Source organism: Podarcis tiliguerta (genome assembly GCF_965153285.1).
Source record: "Podarcis tiliguerta genome assembly, chromosome: 3".
Lineage (NCBI taxonomy): Eukaryota > Metazoa > Chordata > Lepidosauria > Squamata > Lacertidae > Podarcis > Podarcis tiliguerta.
The window spans coordinates 72,665,996-72,688,076 of record NC_139536.1 but is presented as its reverse complement, the minus strand read 5'-3'; the positions used below and the strand labels follow the sequence as shown (position 1 = coordinate 72,688,076).

Below are 22,081 nucleotides of genomic sequence, written 5' to 3'. Positions count from 1 at the left end.
ATAATAGAAACACCGCCACCCAACCCCACCCCCTTCCATCTTCCCTCTCTCCACCCCCCTTTCTTTTTTTTCTTTTTCTTTTTTTCTCCCCCTAATGCCTCAACAAATGAAATGGATTTGTAAAAATGTCACATGGAAAACAACAACAACGAGGCATTACACTTACTTCTGTAAAACAAGAAAATCCTTAATAAAATAAAATTTTAAAAAAAGAATCATGTAAAAAGAGCTGCCACACAAACCTTGAAAAACTGAGAGTTGGGTTCCTTATGCACTATACGAGCCATAGGGACTCTTTAGAACTCAGTTTTAAATTCCAGGGATTCACAAGATGGCGAACAAATAGAAAATCACTGCAAAACTTTAAAAATGCCAAAAAATAAAAAGACAACATCAGAAGCTAATTATGTAGCAGAAGCTCGAAATCATATTAATATCTAGTATGCTGAAGTGAACTGTTGACAGATCCAGGTGGGTAGCCGTGTTGGTCTGACACAGTCGAAATATACAAAAAATAGCACCTTAGAGACCAAAGCTCTTGGTATAAGCTTTCGCGTGAATGCACACTTCTTCAGATACTGTTGAACTGTTGATAATGACAGTGCTATTTTTCTAGAAAAAGAGGTTTTGGAACTCACCACCTTGTTCTCTTAGAAAGGCAATGGTGCCTACCTGAGGTATGACAGAACTGAGTTCTGGCGATTTCTGGTTGAAGAAAAGCTCAGCTTATAGAAAAAAATACAGCATACACTGTCTGTGCTTATTCATATGTTATACTGAACATAAGTAGAAGCTGTATCTACACATGTACAAGTGTCTGTGTGAAAGACTACACTCTTGCTAAATTGTACAGCTTAACTATTGTGAACATAGATTTTACACTCATTGAATGTGAAAACACACACACCTCTTATGTGAAAAAGTGGTGCCATTGAATACTGTACTGTATTGTAGAGCATGGATGGGGTGGAGAGAAAAAAATGTTTGTGTGTGTATATATCTATCTATCAGTGGTTGTCATTCAGAAAAGCAGGCACTAAACATGTCATCCAGCAAGCTGTGCTTTGTAAAGTGAAAGACCAGAAAGAAGATGTTTGGGGTAATCCTACTTTGCATAATGTAAATGAGCTTGTTGATTGTTTGTGGTCATGGGCCATTAATATCCTAGCAGAAGGAAACGTTGAATGGTAAAAGTTAGCAAAACTGAAAATCTGCAATATGCTTTATTATGCTTACTGCCGTACTCCCATCAGTGTGTGTTAATTTCCACTTTTAAAAAATTCTTCAAACCATATATATTAGTCTTGTTTAGATTATGAGTAATTCTCAGAAATGTTTATTGCAGTTTGCCCCAAGGTCCCGCTATATTGCTCAGAGCATGCACAGGAACTCTTAATGTGGTGAAAGCCATATTTCTTTTAAAATTATGGTAGCAATATATTTACACTTGCTCAGTGTAAATAGGTTTTTTTTTTCCATTTCAGCACTGGACTTTAGCAGATAAAAATATACAGAAAAATCTAAGTAGGGTGAGTTTTTTTCATTCACTTTTTCAAAAAGAAAGAAGTGAAAAAGTAGCTGAGCCAGAAGCTTCCATATTTTTTTTTTAGTAGGGTGGGTTGTTTTGTCTTGAAAGGGTTCTGGTAAATAAAGTTTTTAAAATTATTTTTGTGTACTATGCCAACCATGGTGGCTGATGTCCACTGAGACTGGTAGGGGAGAAGTCAGGGAGACTGCCAGTAGGTGGCGGCAGAGCCAATGCCGGGCAGAGCCAACTCATTCTAGTTTTGCCCCCATCCTACCCCGCAAACATTTACAAGGAAAACAGCAGGACTGAGGAGGAAGCTGGCAGTCACTTCCATCCTTTGGACTGATTATAATTTAGAAGACAGGCAAGTGTGAGCTGGTTGAGGGTAGACGAAGGCTGGTGGGACAGTGCCCCCCATTCACCCTAACAGAGCAGCCCCACTGCAAGCTGACTGCTTTTCCTTTGGTACATATGACTCTGCAGAACTCAATTGATTTTGTCTCTCTGGTCTCTTTCTGAATCAAGATAGGATTTAATTATGTACATATAATCAGTGTATCTGAGAAAATATTTGCATACCAATCACTTCCGGACAGTAAATAAAGATGGGGGGTGGGGGTGGGGGTGGAAATGGCTCTGTTATATAAATCCCTGTTTAAACCCCTTTTTAATGAATTTAGAAATTTGTTCCTCTAAAGTTTCACAATATGTTTAAACAGGACCATTCTTTTTCACCAGGGGTAACGTGAACTTGTTTTCAGATACTGTGACAAGTATTGGATGTTTAACCCTACACAAGTGAGGTCCTGTTTTAGATTCAGTAGGTTGAATCCCAACTGAAACATGCTTAGATTAGACCCACTTAGATAGACATGACTATTTTAATTCACATTTAACTGAGATCCCCTTTATTTCATTGGTTCTCCTTGAAATATGATCAGGTCTGTAGGCAACCTACTGAATTAGCATGATTTATGATCTTCCAATCCATCTGGTTCATAATTATGTTGTAATGTGACATGATGTGCACGTTCCATTGCATATTGAAAGTTCATTTCTCAAAGGTTAGATAGAATCCTTCAGCCATTTCAGTGAGATGCCATTAGGAACCCAGGAGTTATACATTAGCATTTGTATCAGGTTATTTTAGCCATCTTTATCATGCCTGGCATCATTTGGAATTCATTTGAGTGTGACTGTTCAAGTGGTCAGTGGCAGCTTTCAGGTTTTATGTGAAACATCTATTTCATGTTCCCCATCTGCTAGAGAGGGCAGAATGCAGAAGCGGTCAGAATGTGGTATGCATTTCTGATATGCTTTTGCATAGGCACTAGGTAGCCTGAAATACGCGTTTCAATGGTGCACTAGGAAATTCATTTGCCCTTTAAATCAGCACCCTATTAGTATCTCAAGAAGATAAGAATGGTATGAAAGTCAGTGACGAAGGGTTATCTCATGTCTTCCTCTGTGCTAGCGTTCATAAAACACTTCAGTCTGTCTTACTAAACTTTCCCATGGACACATCTGCTTTAGATATGGCAGTGCCAAGACAACAGCTTGTGCTACCTCATGTAAAGTAATATCCTGTCATCAAGAGGGCAAACTAATTCCCATTTATGGTTACTGTATGTTTACTGTGAAATTGCAGGTAGCCAGAGATGATATAATGGGCTCCATAAAATACTATATAGTAGTTTTGTGAGCACTTACTCATTTCAGTAGGGCATGCTCAAGAGGAGCTTTCCAGCTGATTGGGTCCTGTGTCTACCATAAAACTTACGGTGGTTGTGGTCGCATGGGCTGCAGCCTACACTACGTCAAGAAGGATAGATCAGCAAATGAGCTAATCCAACCCCTTCTACTCTGTGCCTGCCACCAAGTAAATGAGTTATATTCAACACTGGACCAGATTTCCACTTGAACAAGAGGACTTCTCCTTCATCTCTGATTCCATGCCGCCCACAAAAATCTGCTCCAAAGTGTTGGAGCCAAGCCAAGAGGTGCCCCAACAATGACTTAGAATGGAAGGCAAGAGGTAAGGGCACACTGAATGTTGCCATCGCACAGGGTGCTGCTGAAAATTGAAAGCCCCAAGTCCACTGCTGCCTCCTGTAAACTGTTGGACATCTTGGTTGGAACACATCTGCTAAGAGCAGAAGACAACCATTTTACAAACAAAATAGAACACAACACGGTTGAAACAGTTCTTCACAGTGGTGTTCAGTTATTTTGATGTGATTTTCTTAGATAAATGAAACATAGGACCCCAACATCATAAGTAGTCAGGAGATTGTGATTCTTGCTTTCAGAAGAGCCTGTTTCCATTAATATGGCACATATTTTATAAATTATTTGGTCAGTGTTAAGGCATGTCTATTTTCTGGCATGAATTTGCAGATCTTTTGTCTAACAATTTCCAGCTTGATAAGAAACCTCGGACCATATTCCATATGCTGTTGTCCCTGGCTGCTTATTGTTAAATGCAAGGGTGACACTGTGGTCTAAACCACTGAGCCTCTTGGGCTTGTCAATCAGAAGGTCAGTGGTTTGAATTGCTGCAACGGGGTGAGCTTCCGTTGCTCGGTCCCAGCTCCTGCCAACCTTGCAGTTTGGAAGCACACCAGTGCAAGTAGATAAATTGGTACTGCTGCAATGGGAAGGTAAACGGCACTCCGTGCACTCTGGCTTCCGTCACGGTGTCCTGTTGCACCAGAAGTGGTTTAGTCATGCTGGCCACAGGACCCAGAAAGCTGTCCGTGGACAAACACCAGCTCCCTCTGCCTGAAGCCAGATGAGCACCACACCCCATAGTCACCTTTGTCTGGACTTAACTGCCCAGGGGTCCTTTACCTTTTAACTTTTATTGTTAAATGCAGCATACAGGGTTACCATGGTCCTTGAATGGTTTTGATTGCAACCACAGTGTCATGTATTAAGTTCAAAGCTTTGAATGCAAATAAGATAGTCTTTCCATACGCCAGGAAAATTCCTGAAATGCCCTGGTTTTTGGGTGTAAAAATGGTGGATTTTAAGTAGCTATTTTAGATTATTTGAGCCATGGCAGTTTTGGATAAAGGTCCTATTTCAGTCCCAAAGGATGCCCTGGAAATCGGACAAGTCGCATTTCTGCCACCTTCAAGCTGTGAGACAGAGATAGACCAGGGTTTTGGCAGCTTTTCCACTTTAGAATTGCGAGATTTATTACTTTTCTCTCTCCTTGTTTATCTGAGAACATGTGTTGCATGCCTTACTTGGTTATTAATACTGCTGTCATGAATAGGCACAACAATGGTAGGGAAAGCAACTGACAAGTTTAGATCGACTAACAAGACTCATGACAGCCTTTTGGAAGGCAGGACCTGGTAGTATGGGGTAATTTAGTGCATCATAGATTCCCCCCCCTCCCCCTTCGTAGGAAGGAAAATATTGCTACGGACATGGTGGTCAAGCCTAGTATCAGTTCTACTAATGCTTGTGACTCATGATTCTCTAAATCCAGCAGCTAAGGGACAATTTATACAAACAGGAGCACAGAAGTAGCAGTATATTCCATAGCAGGAAGAATGCTGTGTGTTTGTGATGGGCAGAAGTGTTGTGCAGAGCTTTTGATTAAGATGTAAAAGAACTGTGATGCTTTTCCAAGTGTACATTTCATGGGGGGTGGAATCCCATTAAATTTGCCTTTTTGTTGATATGAATCTATTGTCAGTTTGGATATAATATTCTATTTCATAACTCATCCAGTGTGCCTGGATTTATTTATTCTCAGTGTTATCACTGCCTCAACAAAAACCCCAAATACCCTTTTTAAAAGTCTTGATCATTTTTAACAAACATGCTTTTCCTCTCCTTGTCAGTTGGTATCTAGCAAAGGGAATAATTGCCCATGTTCTGCTGAAAAACTTTTTTTTTTTTTTGAGACTGCTGAAATCAAAACAGAATCTATCTTCAGGATGCAGTGCGATTTCAAATATCTTAGTAAATACCTTGGTAATGCCCTGAGTATAGAGGATTGCTAATGAGACTAGAAATTCTTGAGTATGTCTCTGTCCATTAACTTGCAGCATATTCATCTTCCTCTCATATTCTCAGGTGTATTAGTCAATTATTCAGCTTCTCTGCCCCTTTTCTTGTTTAACACCACCTGACTGTTGTCTGGAGTGACCCATTTCTTCTCCCTACTCTCTTTATAACTTATGTGGTCCCTTTCATATTGTCCCATTATAGTCATTTGCAGAAAATTCTTTTCCTGCTCGCTCAGTTTGTATCTGCACATTTTAAATATCATGCTCTAATCATTGGATCTTTGTGAGATCTAACGAGGTACCATTTTAAACAGCAATTTCCTCACTTTCTTTCACAGTATGTGATTTTTTTTTTTGCTTTCATGTAATTTCACTATCCATTTCCCAAGGGGTGGGTTTTTATAGGTTTGGCAGTAGAAAAAACAAACATAAACACTCCACTTTTCTGCTAGTGATGAGACAGGAGGCTGAAGCAAGGAGGCAGTTTGCTAAGCTAAACCTCTCTGGGGCTTTGATAATATACTAATTAGCAGAGTGATGAGGGACTTACAAAAAGTGCCCATTATTGCCTGTATGCTTTGCTCTTTTTGTGTCATGTTGTTTCAACTTGTTTCTCATGTCCGAATTTCAGTCAGATGCTGTCCTATAAAGTGAGCCTTGACACCCACTAGATACCTTGACACATGTGAGATCCCTAAAAGAAAGAAAGAAATAAAGCAAAACAATCTACACATAGGTTGTAAAGCCAGTGAAAATAGGCAGGATCCCAGTGCTGGGTTTATGTATAGGTTAAGTAGGCTGAAGCCTAGGACCTCTAAATCTAGGGGGCCTCGCCAGCCCGCCCGCTCCCCAGAGGGCAGTCTCCCCCTCCCAAAATTATTGGAAATCAGTTTTGTCACCTCTCTCCCCCCCAAACCCTGAGACAATGAGCCTTGCCACCTTTTATTCACAGTCGCATAAGCACTACACTACAGCATGGCCATCAACATGTACGTTCAATCGCTGAAATATACACCCAATATGTAGCAATGGAGATTTATGTTACTGTTTTATGAATGGACCCTGTATTTTGTGAATTACCTAAGAAGCACCAATAGGGAGCTCTAGAATCTGACAGCTAACCAATTGGGTACTACCAAACAGCGATTCCTATTGCTGAAAGCAGGTAACCAGCAGGGAATGCTTCAGCTCAGCCTTTGCACTGTTGACTGAACACCCCCTGCTGTGCAGATAATGGAGAAGGCTCATAAATTGTATCCCTTCTGGCATCCTGGCTAACTCTATTATGCTGGTGTAAACCCTGGTGCACTAGGAGCCCAGAATAGCAGCAAATAAAATCCACTCATACGTCTGCAACTGATAAGACTTGTCAACCAGTTCTTCTAAAGTCTTCCTAAAATATAAAGCTCTCTATTGGAGTCTCCAGGTCCAGTACAAAGACCATAAGAAGGGAGAGCAGGGACCTTGAAATTCCCAACAGCTGTTAAGCAAGCAAGCAAGCAAGCACACAGGTCACCTTTGTCACAGTCAGGACACCTATGCCCTGGCCAGGCCTGCACCTAATCTTGTTTTTGTACAATCTTGTTTGTCCTCAGTAACCAAAATTATATTATCAACATATACAAGCAGAAAAGTTGTTTTCCTTCATTTGCAAGGAATCATGCAAAACAAAGTGGCACTAATAAAGAAAAGTTCTAGAGTGGCAACAGAAAGGAAACTGAAAATGCTTTTGTGGTTCATCAAAACTATCCAGCAATATCAAGTTACAGGGAAACTGGTGCTATTAACAGTAATGCTTCTAGTTGGTTAATTGGTTTGGTAACTTCCATGCACATGATGTGTGATGCTAATTATTTCCCCCAAGAGTTAAATGGTAACTAATCAGAGGCAGCTACAGTTGCAAATGGCAACAAAATATCTGTGAAAGGAAGAGGAGCAGGTTTGCTCAGGTGTGTTGCAGGTAGAAATACTGTTTGTAATGAAGTGAGAGCAGTAGTTTACTTGCTCAAATTAACAAATAAGAAAGCTTTAAAAATTCAAATTCTAGATTAAAATTGATTACTTAATTGAGAAGGGGAATGTAACAAACACTGGGGCCTAATTTGAATAGTAGACTGCCTGGTATCTGGTAGGCAGACCAGAGCACTTGACAGGAGAGCTATGAGATTCAGGTGAGGGTCAGATGCCTTGTCAATCCCAGCAGGTCTATAACAGGAAGACCTGCGGCTTGCCCACAGTTCATGATATACATGTGTATTTGGATTCTTTTTTGCATTGTGACCTAAGCATAACACTCCCCCCCAAAAAACCAACAACCAACCCCTTACAACCAGACTTCAGCAGGGCAATCTGTACATCGCCTGTAAAATCTGTTGTTATGACTTGATGATCTTGGACATTTTAAGTAATATTTCCACCCTCTTGTCTCTTTATTTCTCCAGGGGGTATTTTTGAATGTGTGGAATCTGGCCCAACGGGAGCAATGGGAGCAGAAGAACTGGCCTTCAGATTTGCTGTGAACACAATCAATAGAAACAGAACTCTGTTGCCAAACACTACATTAACATACGATACTCAGAAGATAAATCTCTATGATAGTTTTGAAGCATCCAAAAAAGGTATGTTTCTAAGAGTTTTGGAGCAGGGATGGGAACCTTTCTTTTTCCCCCAGTCCCAAATGGCCTGTGAGGAACTTTCCGGGAGCTGCGCTGTGGATACCTGGTGAGCAAGACCTGAAGCAAAAGTGGGTAGAGTATTGTGATACTTACCTTTGCACAGTAAGCTACATCCTGGCCATGCAAGCACAAGAGGTTTCTACGCACATACATACATATCTACCCACCCTTGTCCAGTCAAGGAAGGGGCACCATCAAAGTTCAACAGCACATTTCACCCCGGAAAAAAGCACTCAAAAATAGAGAGGAGGACCAGTGAGGGTTATGGCCTGGAGAGATGAGACATGGCTTGGTGGAGGGGCATGGTCTGGAGTGGGCCTGATAGAGAGGCCTAGAGGGCCACATTTAGCCACAAGGCCTGATTTCCCTCCTGCTTTTAGAGGTTAGCCACTGGGTGCTTGGTTTCCCCATTCATTGGTTACATCACAGAAGCCAAGCCCACCTTAGTATGCTTCTTAACTGCAGCTCTGTGCACTTCTCCTGTCATAGGTGCCATGGGGGTGTGAGGCCCCCTCAAATTTCCAAGGAGGGGGCTAGTGCCTCCCAAATTCTGTGGTGGCTGTGCACACACCCCGTGGTGTGCGCACATGGTGTGCTTACATTGTTCTTATGTTGTGCAGCCCTGGCCCCCACACGCTTGTCTCTTATAAAAATTCATGGCTGGCACTGATCTCTATAGCAGTGGTGAGGCAAAAGCCAAGAGTACAGACGTCTGTTAGTGAGAGTCCCATGCTGGGCTCCTCCTGGCCTGCATACACATACAACAAAGTAGAGCAAGGTACATTATCAATGACTGAAAGCCTTGCCAATGAAAGTAATTATTTCTTCCATCTTCACAGCAATCTTGATTGCCTTTGATGCCCTTTATTGAGGAATGGGGCGCTGAGGCAGGAAGACATTGACTTTTTTTGACTTGAAGGGGTTGTTGCCCCAGGTCTCCTTGGCACAATTCTCACACTTTGTGCACTCTCATAAGTGTAGTTTGCATGGCTTCAAAACAGTACATCTTTGCCAGGCATTTCTATAAGATGGAAGAAGTTAGAAAGGAAAGGTGCATAGTTCAGATACCACGGTGCCTTTATTGTGACAGAAGTCTTAACAACCATATTGATGTTTTCAGCTGGGGCAGTAGCTCATGCTTAGTGACCAGGCAAACGTTCATATCAAAAGTATTGTTATTTTAGACCTCAACCCAGTTAAATCACTCCACATACTTTGATTTCAGCTGGTATAGTGCTGTTGCAATAAGTTTTAATTTGGCTGTATATCAGACTGCCCATCAGCTGGATGCCTGGAATGGAGTACAGATGGGAAATTAATTAGATTTTAAAAGCACCATACCGATGAAAAATCCCTGGGCAAGAGCAGAATTTTCTGAAGATGTCATTTGAACTAAGAATGCTGGAAATGCAATCAAAATTCTTGTTAATACTTTTTTTAAGATCACACTGTTAGCTTAGAATAGAATCATTGTAAGCCACATGCAGAAGAAATGTGCCTTTCATGGGGTTTCTTTAAAAGTCTACTGGGAGGGAACAATTTGCCAGCTATCACTGCTTGCTACAGGTTCCATCTCGTAGCATTTTATTACAGGTACAAAAGGTAGATGCATTAGTGAACAATACACTTCAAAAAAAGTTCATGCTTAGTAGTTACAACAGTGCGTGCCCATGCTTAGAAGCGGCAAACTTCATGGGGAAATTTGCATCCCATTGAAATCTGTGACAGACTTCCCACTGGTTTCTAATGGACCCAGATTGGATTGCATCCAATGGCTTTTACAGAATTGTGCCTTATACTCAAACATCATAGAAGGATGTTCTGTATTGCACAGCATGAACTGCATAGAAAAGAGCACCGCACGCCTTATTTTTACTGTTTTGTATTGTATTGTTTACTTCAAATCCTTTCTACTATTACTGAAAGAGGCTAACCCTACTACAGCATTTCAATGCTAAATTAATTTAAAAACAAAACAAAACTACCAGCCTTCTCCCTTTCACCAAAGACAGAATTATTATTTCTCTAGGAAGAAGCTCTATCTGGATATTTCTTCTAGATTATGGATATCATGTAGTTAGCAAGGAATTTAGGAGCAAATGTAGCATAAAGATACCCTCACTGAACTTGATTCTCCTTATCCAGAAAAGATGGACACATTAAAATGTGCAAAGAGCACATCAATAAAATGATCCCTCTGCAGCAATATTCAATGGCTTCAAATGTAACCACAGTGATGGTGGATTCTCCTCCACAAGGTGAAAAGGAAATAATTGAAGCCAGATAGCAAATTCCTTAGCAATCCAAGGTGTACTCTTCTACCGCATCACTTTTCTCTTTGTGTGATACCTAGTGCAGGTTGAGATGCACTGAGCATTTGTAGCTTACATATCGTATTAACAAATACAGACAATAAATGCACAGAATGAGGAGTTGTGCTAATTGCAGTACCAGGGCATTGTCAAAAGCCCTGATTTTACATGTCAGGGAAATTATGCTCCAGGCAGATAAGCTTGTGCAAATGTTTAGAACTGGGTGGTGCTGGTTAGTCTTTATGGATGCGCAGGTGACTAGGTAAGACAATGCAAACAGCAGTTTGTGAACATGATGCCCCAAGGCTAAGGGTTAGCTAATAACAAGCTTGAGTGTTAGAAAGCTAATGTTGAATCAAAGACGAGAGTTTGCAGTGTGGATCCTATAGTCCACAAAACTGATCATGCAAATGTTCGAAGCCAAGGGAACCAAAAATGCCAAAATCCAAGTGGATGTGCTGGCAAGGACACTAGATAGCCTCTAAGCCCCATGGACATCTGTTTTGATTGTGGTAGAATTCCTGCCTCCTTTTTAAGCCTCCCAGAGAGCCACAACAACAGGTGAACAGAGATCTGTTGACACTGACAGATCACAATGTGCACATCTCTAACTTAATACTTAAGCACATATTCTCAAAATGTAGTTACTTTGTACTTTGCCTGTAGAAAGAGACTTGCATCAACAGCAAGCCTGCTTGAGCAGATGACTGCCTGAAAAAACTACCACTGTGTGTGTTATTCTCTGCACACTGTTAATCATACTTTCCTTTCCTTTCAGCTTGTGATCAGCTCTCTCTTGGAGTAGCAGCTATCTTTGGACCTTCACATAGCTCTTCGGCTAATGCAGTGCAATCTATCTGCAACGCTTTAGGGGTTCCACATATACAGACGCGCTGGAAGCATCAGGTTTCAGACAACAAAGACTCATTCTATGTCAGTCTTTATCCAGATTTCTCTTCACTCAGCCGCGCCATCCTTGACCTTGTGCAGTTCTTCAAGTGGAAAACTGTCACGGTTGTTTATGATGACAGCACAGGTAGGTATCACCGTAGGACATTATGTAGCTGTATTTGAGGGCATGCATAATGCGTCATGTTCCTCTAAACAAGCAAATAAGATGTGATTGTGAGATTTTGTTGCGGAACAATAGAAAATAAAATGCACAGATTCATCCTACCTACAACTCCTTCATTATGCATCACTTTTTCTATATATTTGATTTATAATGAAATGAAAAGGGGAGAGAAGGATTTCAGATCACCGCATTAAAAGCTAGAGGTTTATCCAATTATTTGTCTAGGCATCTCAAGTCAAGGAAAACATCTGAAAATTTCATGAGGACAAACTCCTTTTTCCTGTTCCAGCTAGAAAACAGACCAGGAAAGATTGTCTGTTTTATGTATGGGTGTCTTTATTAAACAGAGGACTCTGTGACCCTTGCTGTTTACATTTTGTAGAAAGATTTGCAATTGTAAACCTGCAATTTGTTTTCATAAAGACTGCAAGCAAACCAGAGGTGTTCATCTGTAACATTTGGGGGGAGAACAAACCCAAAAGGGTGCAGGTTTTTGCATATACATCAGGAGCTCCTGTGTTAAGAAGCATTGGCCACAAAGTTGGGATCAGCTCTGTGTGCTGAATGTATTTGTGCAGTTGTCCCTGTCCTTACTGAAGTTTGCTAAGAAACTTCATATGCAAAGGGAGGTTTGAACACTATACATCTTTCAGGGTTCACTGAGATGGGCAGTTGGTGGGGAGGGTCAGTTCCACACACCTGGCCTCCCAGCGGCAGTGTCACTCCAGCTTACTGGAAGGAAGAGGGGTGAAGCAGTGGGGAGCCTGGCACTGTTTGGGTGCACCAGTAGGAGTCCTGGATTAGCTGTACCAGTGCATCCACACTGTTCTGGCCTCTCCTCCCTCCTTCTCTCCAGGTAAGTGACAGTGATGCTGTTGCCAGGAGGCCAGGTGTTCAGGATGCCCTCCCTGCTGGGTGCTCCTGCACCAAGTTATATCTGGTGGTGTAAATATGAATACATAAGTCTTATTTTATTTTGGTTAGGTGTGTTTGTTTCTCCAGATCTGTAGAGTTCTAGCCACAGAAAAATGGGAAGGGCTGTGGTTCAGAGGTAAAGCACATTCTTATTGTGATTCCCCTACCAAGTGCAGTGAATGGCTACTAGATGGAGGATGTTTCCAGTAGTGGCACCCTGGCTGTAGAATGCTCTCCCAGAGAGTCCCACCTGATGCCTACCTTGATAACCTACCTTGACTCAATAGAAAGCAGCTTCCTGTGTTCCATACAGCACACTATTCATTTGCTTCTCTGAAGTCAATTTTCCTGTTGCAAGGGGGAAAGTGGAATATATTATTAATGATAAGCATTGAAATTAAATGTGTGCTTCTGATCACTGCATGTCTTTAAAAACCTGTGGTGTCAGTTTAAATACATGCGGTTGCACATCTAACCCCACTTATCTGGGATTAGCCCCACTGATTTCAATTAGAGTATGCATGGTTAGGATTGCAGCCTTACACCAATACAAAATAATAATATTCATGTGAACAATAAAATTTGACTAAATTTAAATATAGGATTCTATTTTGATTTAGATATTCATTACATTATAAGGAACCATGATAGTTTCTGATCACCTAGCCTATATCTGTGTACTGCTTGGTTTTCCAAAGCTTGCCCAAAAGATGAAAATACATCTCCCCCTGCTCCAGTAAAGATATCCCCACCCAGGGAATTACTATTTTTGGTATTGAGTTCATGCTCATAACACTACAACTCACTGAAACCCAGTGAAGCTGAATGTTGGGAGATTCAAGACAGGCAAAATAAAGTACTTCTCCACACAGCACACAGTTAAACTATGGCATTTGTTCCCACAAGAGGCAGGGATGGCTATCACCTTTGATGGCTTGGGAAGAGGATTAGACAAATTCATGGTGCATAAGACCATCAATGGCTACTGGTCATGACAGCTATACTCTGCCTCTGCTTCTGAATACCACTTTCTGGAAACTGCAAGAAGGGAGAGTGTTGTTATGCTGAGGGTCTGCTCTGCTGATTCCCATAGACATTTGGTTGGCCACTGTGAGAACAGGGTGCTGGACTTGATGGTCCACTTGTTTGATGCAGCAGGCTCTTCTTACGTTCTTACATTCATATATATCTCTATCTATCTATCTATGGGCCCCAGTCAGGCAGACAGTCGCTGCACAATATAATTGCTGCACAAGACATCCTGGGCCCCCCACATATTGCTGTTGTAAATCATAGTTTTGGCATGTGGTGCAAAACACTCCTAACAAAGAGCTTCTGTGGTGTCCATGCTTTGCATCACACCTTCAGTATTTTGTTTGTTTGTTTGGGTGTGGGGGGGTGAGGGCCTCCACTTAGACTCATAGAATTGTAGACTTGGAAGGGACCCAGAGGATCATCTCGTTCAAACCCCTGCAATGGAGGAATATGCAGCTTTTCCATATGGGAATTGAACCTGCAACCTTGGGCGTTATTGGCACCATGCTCTAACCAACTGAGCTATTGCTCCATCTGAGGTGTGTCCAATTTGGTGCATCTATGGAAGAATGATTGACCTGAATCTGTTCCCTTTTTCTCTCTATGACATCCTAAAGTCTAGATGAAACATATCGAGCTTGGGGCCACTAGCAATGTCATGGGGGAGACTGGGAAAGCTGTGGAACATTTGACCACTGTTTCCCCTAGCAATAAGTCAGTAAATTATCAATGTGCTTCCAAGCCTCATAGGTGCATATGTACAATAACTCCCCAGAACTCACAAACCTAAGTGGAAGGATATTTAACAGCAGGGAGATCCTAGGTGATTTTCATCTAGCCAAACCCTGGAATTCAAATCTTAAGGGTGGCATGCCATTGGTGCCCTTATATTTATGATGTTTGCACTTATAGGTGTATTAATACAGTGGGCGCCTCTCCTAGTGAAGAAGGGAGATGTTAATCAGCTGCAGAGAGCTGCAGGGCTCTCTAGAACAGAGGGGAAGGTGTCATGTGAGGCTGCAGGGGAAAGTGGCAACAATAGAATCTTTTCCGTTGGAGGAGGACTCCACTGGATCAAACACCTTTCCATCAACGCAGGAAAACTAATTAGACTACACCCTTTGAAAAGTGTGCATCCCTTTGGCAAAATCTCCACTTCTTCAATCTGTTAACACAATTTACAGGCCGCATGTTGTATTAAAAGTCATATTATAAATGCTTTATAGGAAGCCATTCATAATAAACTATTTATGGTGGTTGTAAGCATGGCACAGTCCTGGGCAGTTACAGAGTGCTGTGTACTTTAAGGGTGAACCATAAATAATTAATAATAATAACAATAAATATCTGATTTACAGGCCACTTGTTTCAAGCACTGAACAAGAACCTGTTAAGGGAGTGATAAACTATAGTTATAACAAAAAGGGATTTTATCTGTTGTACTTCATAACTATCTATTTCATTTTTAATGAGCATGCTGCAGATACATTGTTTATCAATTGCCTGAAAATGAAACCTTAATATCAAGGGGAACTCACTTTCCCTGCGATGTTCTTCATCATGGCAGAGCACATATCTCAGGACCATTGGCTTTGCAGCAAGGAAGGCCTGAGGCCTTAGTCATCTGCAAATCTGCAGGTTTTGTTTGTCTCTGTTCCAGCAGTGGGAAGGTCTGAAAGGGGCCTCAAAGCATGTTCAGCCTTCCTACTTTCTTGTTCAGTGTGAGAAGATTGGTGGAGCATACACAATCAGCACATGCAGGACTGTTGGGGCAGGATTGGAACAAGGGGTGGCAAGTTGAATACAATATTGGGGGGCCAGGTAAGCCCCACCCCACATAATCCATCACAAGATGGACACACGCACACCATTTGAATGGCAATGCCCATCAACTGAAGGGAAGGCCTCAACTATTTTATGAGGGGACAAAGGGACCTTGGGCCCTAGGAGTTGGCTCCTATGATTGGCACACACACTCCTTCATTCCCTCAGCAGTTGGTGCCACAGTTCATGCATATTTGGCTCAACAACTGAAGAGGATTTCAGTCTGTGGCAAACTTTGCATTTTGCTCCAAATCTCAGCATTGCTGTAGCTATGGAAATATATTTCTCTGTCTCTGAGAATTCTAAGCAAGCTTCCATTGATTTGTGCTAGTGATGTACTATACCATCCCTGATGTGCACCTGCAAAATACCCACACATTTTAATTAAGCCTGCCTCTTTTATGTCAGGTAAAGCAAATGGCAAAGCTTGATCTCTTGTATTCCTCCCGAGGTCTAAAAAGACGAAATCCAGCTTTCCCCCTGGATTTCTCAAAAATCCCGTTACAAGAGCTAATCTTCTCTAAGCTGAAAGGAGGAGATCAGGCCTGTTCTAAAGAGTACTTTGTAGACAGTAAAGTTTTGAAGCAGGATTTCAAGTTGAAGCCTCTGTGGGGTAACAAGAAACCTGTTATCTTCACTCCTGATTTGCATAAGCCATTACTTGGAGGTACCTTTTGGTTACATAGTTCAGTGACATCTAATGGCATATGCAAATGTGTTGCTATAAGTTGAAAGGGGTATTTTCTTCCTCTATTTTGCCAATTAGCATTTGCTGAGGTTGTAGGTGAAAGATTTAAGCATCCGAGAAAGAGCCTGTTTGTGCCTCTGAGTGAAAGCCAAAGGTGGAAAGAAATGATTCCAGAAATGAAGTGCTTTTAAGGTTAGGTGCTGGAATAAAACTCCTCCCCCCACAAAAAATACCAGTTTTGCTTCAGAGCCTCCCGTTTTAAAGTTTTCCTTGTCTCTCCCTCCTCTTACATAATTAAACAACATCAAAATAAACAAGGGTCATGAGTAGGATGGAAATGTGCATTGATCAATGAAGGGAACTATTCAGTGCAATTCTATATATGTCTACTCAAAAGCAAGTCCCAGTCAGTTCAGTGGAACGTCCTTCTATTTACCTAGAAGTTGAAGTCATTGAACTCCATAGGATTTCTGCAAATATGTATAGCATTTCACTGTTAGCTATCCAAACATCAATTACTTCTTAATTATACACCCTTTCTCCACTTATAAGCCAATGTTTTGTAGCTGTGAGGGCCAGTTTACAAAATACCAGTAACCAAAATCCAATGTATGTACTTGCTTGGAGGAAGGTGACTTCTCAATTAGGAGGTCACCGTTTATATTGAAATTATTGAAATTGCTGTTGGATATGTGCAGAATCTGCTGTTTTACACTCTCCTTTGGCTCTTGAAAGTGTACCTGGGAAAAGTCAGGATGGCTTGAATGAAAAAATGCAGTGTGAGCTGCCCCTTGTTATGTGTGTTTAAACACAGTTGTATTGAAGTAAGTTCTACTCTTAGCAGATCCACTTACGGTAAATTAACACACTAATGCTACACATGCCATTTAATTCCCCCCCTCCCTGACATAGCATTGCTTTCATGTAGATTATTCTCTTGCCACCCTATAATGTGAGCCATGTGAGATGGAAACATTTACATGGGTATTTTGCTATCTTAGTAGCAGTAGCTTTATGGAAAATAATTGCACATGCCCTGTGGTGGTTCCTGTTACCATACATCAGTAATCTGATTCTTATTATTTTGAATGGACAAGCAAGTACTACAGCTTTTACTACACTTAAATGCATCCGAATTAAATCTTGCAGGCGAAAAGTACAAAAATTCAAGGTGCATGGAACTTTTGATAACCAAGAAGCCAATCCACAGGACTCTTTAACCTCTAAGTTAACCTCAATCCACAGGACTCTTTAACCTATGGATTTACTTGGTTGGCCCAGCAATTATAGTGCAGCTTTCAGGAAAATAGTAACTTGTAGCCTTCCCTCATCATGGAGCTTCTTTCATAAGATCACTACGTTCAAAATTGATGGGGAAACATATTTCACAGTTACTGTTGCACCTTGAATCAGCCCAGGGGCAGTCTAGTTAGAAAGACATGAATTACAATAATAATAACTCAATACGGCAGAAAGCATCTCTTATGAATCTACAGATAGTATTGGCAAAAAGCAATTTATGCTGGTAGAAGCCTAAATATAAATGTTAACGGTGTTTTTTTGTTATTTAAAAAAAGGTGTGTGTATGTGTATGACATTTTCATTTCACAAAGAACTCAGACCTTTACCTCTTCCAAATGACTTTAGCATTCAACCGAAGACACTGTAAAACACACTATTAGTAAATAACACTTTCCAATCCGTTTTGTAGGGTGTGAGGATATTGATTCTGGGTGGTATCATGTAGCTTTGTACCCTCTCAGTACAGAATATTTTAAGTGACCTATGCAATAATGCCAAGGGCAAACACAATTAGTAATTATGTGCTAGAGCTAATTACTGCATGGTGCCTTCCTTTTAATGGAAAGCTATTGTTTTATTAGTTCAGTATTGTTTAACTGTATTTGTTTCTCAGTGTTAAAAAGCAGAGAAAATTTATATTTTAATTATTGTTTTGATGGCTTTAGCGTCTCTGCATTAAGAATCTGTCATGACTGTGAACATTAATTTGACTTACATTTAAATATTCTGCTTTTTTATCCCCATAAATCATGTGAAGTTCATTGAGACTCTTATGGAAGGAGAAGCCTGGCTGATTGTTCTGAAAGTAAAGAATAAGAAGCTCATGCAGCTGAATAGTGTCAGGAATTGCCTGTGTGACAGCAGAGAATGTACCTCCCCCCCCTTTTAAAGTGAGATCATGGAAAGGGTGTATTGTTCTGGTTCTGACTGTTGAAGTATAGCATATTTTGTTTCCCCTAAAAAATTATATGGGACTCCATGAAGCCAGAGACACCGATTTGACATCAAAAGTCTTTAGCTGGAATATTGTGAGGGGGGGGGGATGATGCTCAGCCTGATAACGTAAAAGAAAAAGATCATATGCAACTTAAATAGAGCACTATATTACTGTTCAAATGTGTGTGTATCTTTAATGTCACACATTTCTCTAAGTTAGTCTAGCTAGTATAACCCAACAGTTAATCTCTTGTAAGGGCAATTGAGACTCACAGGTGAAATCAAGGCACAAAAGGCAAGGTCAGATCAAACAAGTTAAGTTCAGTTAAAAGTCAACAAGATCAAGTCACAGCAGGCAAGAGCCGATCAAGACAGGGAAAGTCCATTCAGAGTTTCTTTTAGGCAAAGGTCAAAGGAAAGCATGAACTTGGATAGCTCCATTGAGTGAAGCTGTGTCCTGCTTTCATAGCTGTAGAAATACATTGTCTGCAGGAAATACATTGTCTGCCTCTGCAGGAAGCAGAATCCTTTCATAGGCTGACAGGGTGTGTCCTATGGTTGACTCCACCTCCCTAGAGGAGCTGGCTAAGTTGTTAAAGGGAGCTCATCTGATTGTTGACCTCTATCAGGCTTGGGAGATGAAGATACTGCAGAGGACTCAACCTCTGAGCTGGTGGATGACTGCAGCAATGTTGTCCTTACTCAGGATGGCTATTACCAAAGTCCGCCCCTAGGGAAAGGAAGCCCACCACCACTTGGGGTAATGGGGTCCTTGCTAGCAGGGAGGGGAGTGTTTTCCCACCCCATTCTACCCACTTGCCTATGGAAGCACTGTTCACCCACCTGTATTTTAGGACTGTTCCAAACTAAAGACAAAGCCCACCAAACTGTATTATAGTATATATTTTGGAAAGTGGTTTGTCCGTTTGTTTTCTAGATGCTCACGTGCCTAATAATCATCATAATAATGGTAATAATTTTATTATCTACACCCCTTGTATCTGACTGGGTTGCCTCAGTCTCTCAAGATATCATTGCTAAACCTGGTATGAGGGTTCCTAAGATGAGGGTGAGTGTTCTTCATTGACTTTCAGGTGCCAGGTGCCATTTTGATTCAAGATGGTGGACTGAAACATCACTTTGATGTGTCTGAGCCTGTTTCTTGACATAGTTTGGGCTGCCTCTTGAGAAAGCGTTGCCAAATTACACTACCCATTTAAAAACAACAATATATTTTTTTATTTCTAACAATTCCCAGGCAGTGCCCGGAACTCCCCACTAGTATTAAACAAATCAAATAATAGGTTGCAAATTAATTAAATATGTTCAGTATGCTGTCACACAGTCCACATTCCAGCTTTTGGTTTTTAGAGAATATGCAATATTCATTTAACTGGGACTATAAATTTAATGTGCAGGTTTGCTGAAACTGAATTATTTTATATGCTTCCTCCCTCTTTTTTAATACATAAACTCTGGAAACAGAGATCTCGGGAGATTTTATTTCTTGCAGTCACAGTAACAGATGACTTTGGCCTCTCTCCCTCTCACACTCCCCTTCCTCGTGTAGTCAGCTGTTCTGCACATGGATGCCAACCACTCTGAAGATCACTGTTTCCCCTCCATCAACTTCTGTGGCTGAAAACGTTCTCATTGGGATTCTGCACCACTTTTTGCTGCATAGTGATAAATCCTCATCCTCAACATTTGGCAGTTTAGGGAACAGTTTTCACAACATACATTTGGTTAACAGCCCTCATATATTTTACTGTCAAGACCGATTTTGCTATAGCATCTCCACAGGCACATGCTCAGTCAGTTTATACATAAAATAATGCATTAGGAGGGGGGCATGTTAAGCCATCAGTCCAGTTAAGTAATCATCCAACATATGCATGTAATGTTGCCTGTTTAATGTCCCATTCTTATCGAAAGAAGGAACGAAGGTCTGATTTTAACACTGAAAGGGGTGCATAGTGAAGAGAACAGATTCTCCTCTCTACAGTGTCTTACCTAACCACAGGTATCCTCAAACACTTATCCCCTCAGCCGAACTTTGATACAGGAAATAATTTGGCCTGGCTGGAAACCATCTAAGGGAAAGTACAGTAGAGATGTGAAGCATAGACAATGGGAAGGTTTTGCAACTTGCATACCCCTTTTGCAATTTCAAATCAGATCCCCTCTTCCTTCTTTATACATTGCTAGGGCAGCTCTGTTTTTCAACACAGAGCACTCCTGTCATCACGTATAGAATTGCTTTGCATTACAATATGCTCTCTGTTATTGAGAATACATGATTGTTGACTCTGCTGCTGATATTTCTTCTGCTTTGTTCCATTCATCCTGCTCCTTTCAATGTGGTATTCCATTTTCTTCTGCTCCCTTGTAATCTTTCACCTTGTTGTATTATTTGTTGCCCCCAATACAGTTATTCCCAGACGGGATATCTGATGAATTGGCTTTCGTCTTGTGTATGTTTGCTGCTAGGCATGATATTAAGCGCAACATTTCTGTGTTGTAGGCTGCATTTTTATAGCTTCACTCTGTTCTTCCTGGGAGTTATGTGACTATCAATAACCTTGTATGAATTATATATTATATTATATTTGTAACCCACTTTCCTGCTGGCACAAAAAGTAGCATTCCAAAAAAGAGCAAACTCCAAACACAGATCAAATATAATAAAAAGCAATCATAGTGACAGAACTTGACTGAGAAAAGCACAAGCTCTCTACCTACCTACACACCCTACCGCCACCCCCAGGTCTCCAAAGCAAAATAATTTTAATATTTCCAGAAGGATGGGAGAATAATGACCAAGTGTGCCTGCTATACTAAAGAATTCCAAAGCCTGTGTAAGTGCAAGGGATGAAAAGGCCTGCCTCACATTTAAAGTTGGGTTGGGGTGATCTGTATGAACAACTGCTCATTCATAAGAGGATACCACAGCAAATACTTCCAGAATTAAAGGCCCAAATCTCCCCATTGCTGTTCTCTGGAAACCAGACAGCTGAGATCCCTCTTGCCAAGTATAAATAGTAAAACAGAAGCTTTGTGTGCAAAGGTTCCTTGTTTAGTTCCCAGCATGTCCAGGTAGAGCTAGGAGATATGAACAGTCTTACCTGGATATGAACATTAGCTGAGCATTCACTGTGTATTATATGGAGAACTTGCAACTCTCGTCATTTCTTGGTGCACTTTGTTTTAGCTGTTGTTGAGGTTGTTTTTGGAGAAATTCTTGTCCAATTTATGCATGTGCAGCAGCAGCAGCCTTCCAGCTAGCCGGCTTTACACCCTGGATGTGTTTGCCTGCCTGGAACATCCTTGAACTCTGATAATGCCTCTTGCATGTCTGGATGGAGAACAGGGAGGGCTGCATGGATGTCTGTAGAAATTAGCCTATCCTAGAAAGGTAAAATTTGCAATCATTGCTCTGCTCACTTCCACTTCTGCCCCACCATGCACTGGTGTGTGGTCTTTGGGTGATTTCCCAGAACAGAATGCAGCCCTCAGGATGGAAAATGTTCCCCCTCCATGCTGGGGAGCTTTTGCCAATCACTATAGACAGAACTGAGGTAAATGGACCAATGGCTTGACTCTCTTGCTATGTTCTTCTGCTCTCTGCCAACTCTGTTCTTCCCTATCTTCTGTGTCACCGTCTTTCTCTGCTTCTTTCTTGTCTAAGTTTCAACTTTAAACCACATTAGATAACTTCCCACAGCCTTGACTTAATTGTGTTAGATGCTTCCCAAGAGGCTTTTTT

At 41.1% G+C, this 22,081-nt stretch overlaps 1 protein-coding gene across 4 annotated transcripts in view; it reads left to right on the top strand.

The window, feature by feature from the left end:
• Positions 1-22,081, top strand: part of GRIK2 (glutamate ionotropic receptor kainate type subunit 2) — a 432,204-nt gene that overhangs the window by 155,199 nt on the left and 254,924 nt on the right. For all 4 annotated transcript variants that reach the window (XM_083433428.1, XM_083433429.1, XM_083433430.1 and 1 more), the window contains exons 3-4: positions 7,995-8,171; positions 11,319-11,576. In XM_083433428.1, coding sequence (XP_083289554.1) covers positions 7,995-8,171; positions 11,319-11,576 — 435 coding nt within the window. The remainder of the gene's footprint in view (positions 1-7,994; positions 8,172-11,318; positions 11,577-22,081) is intronic.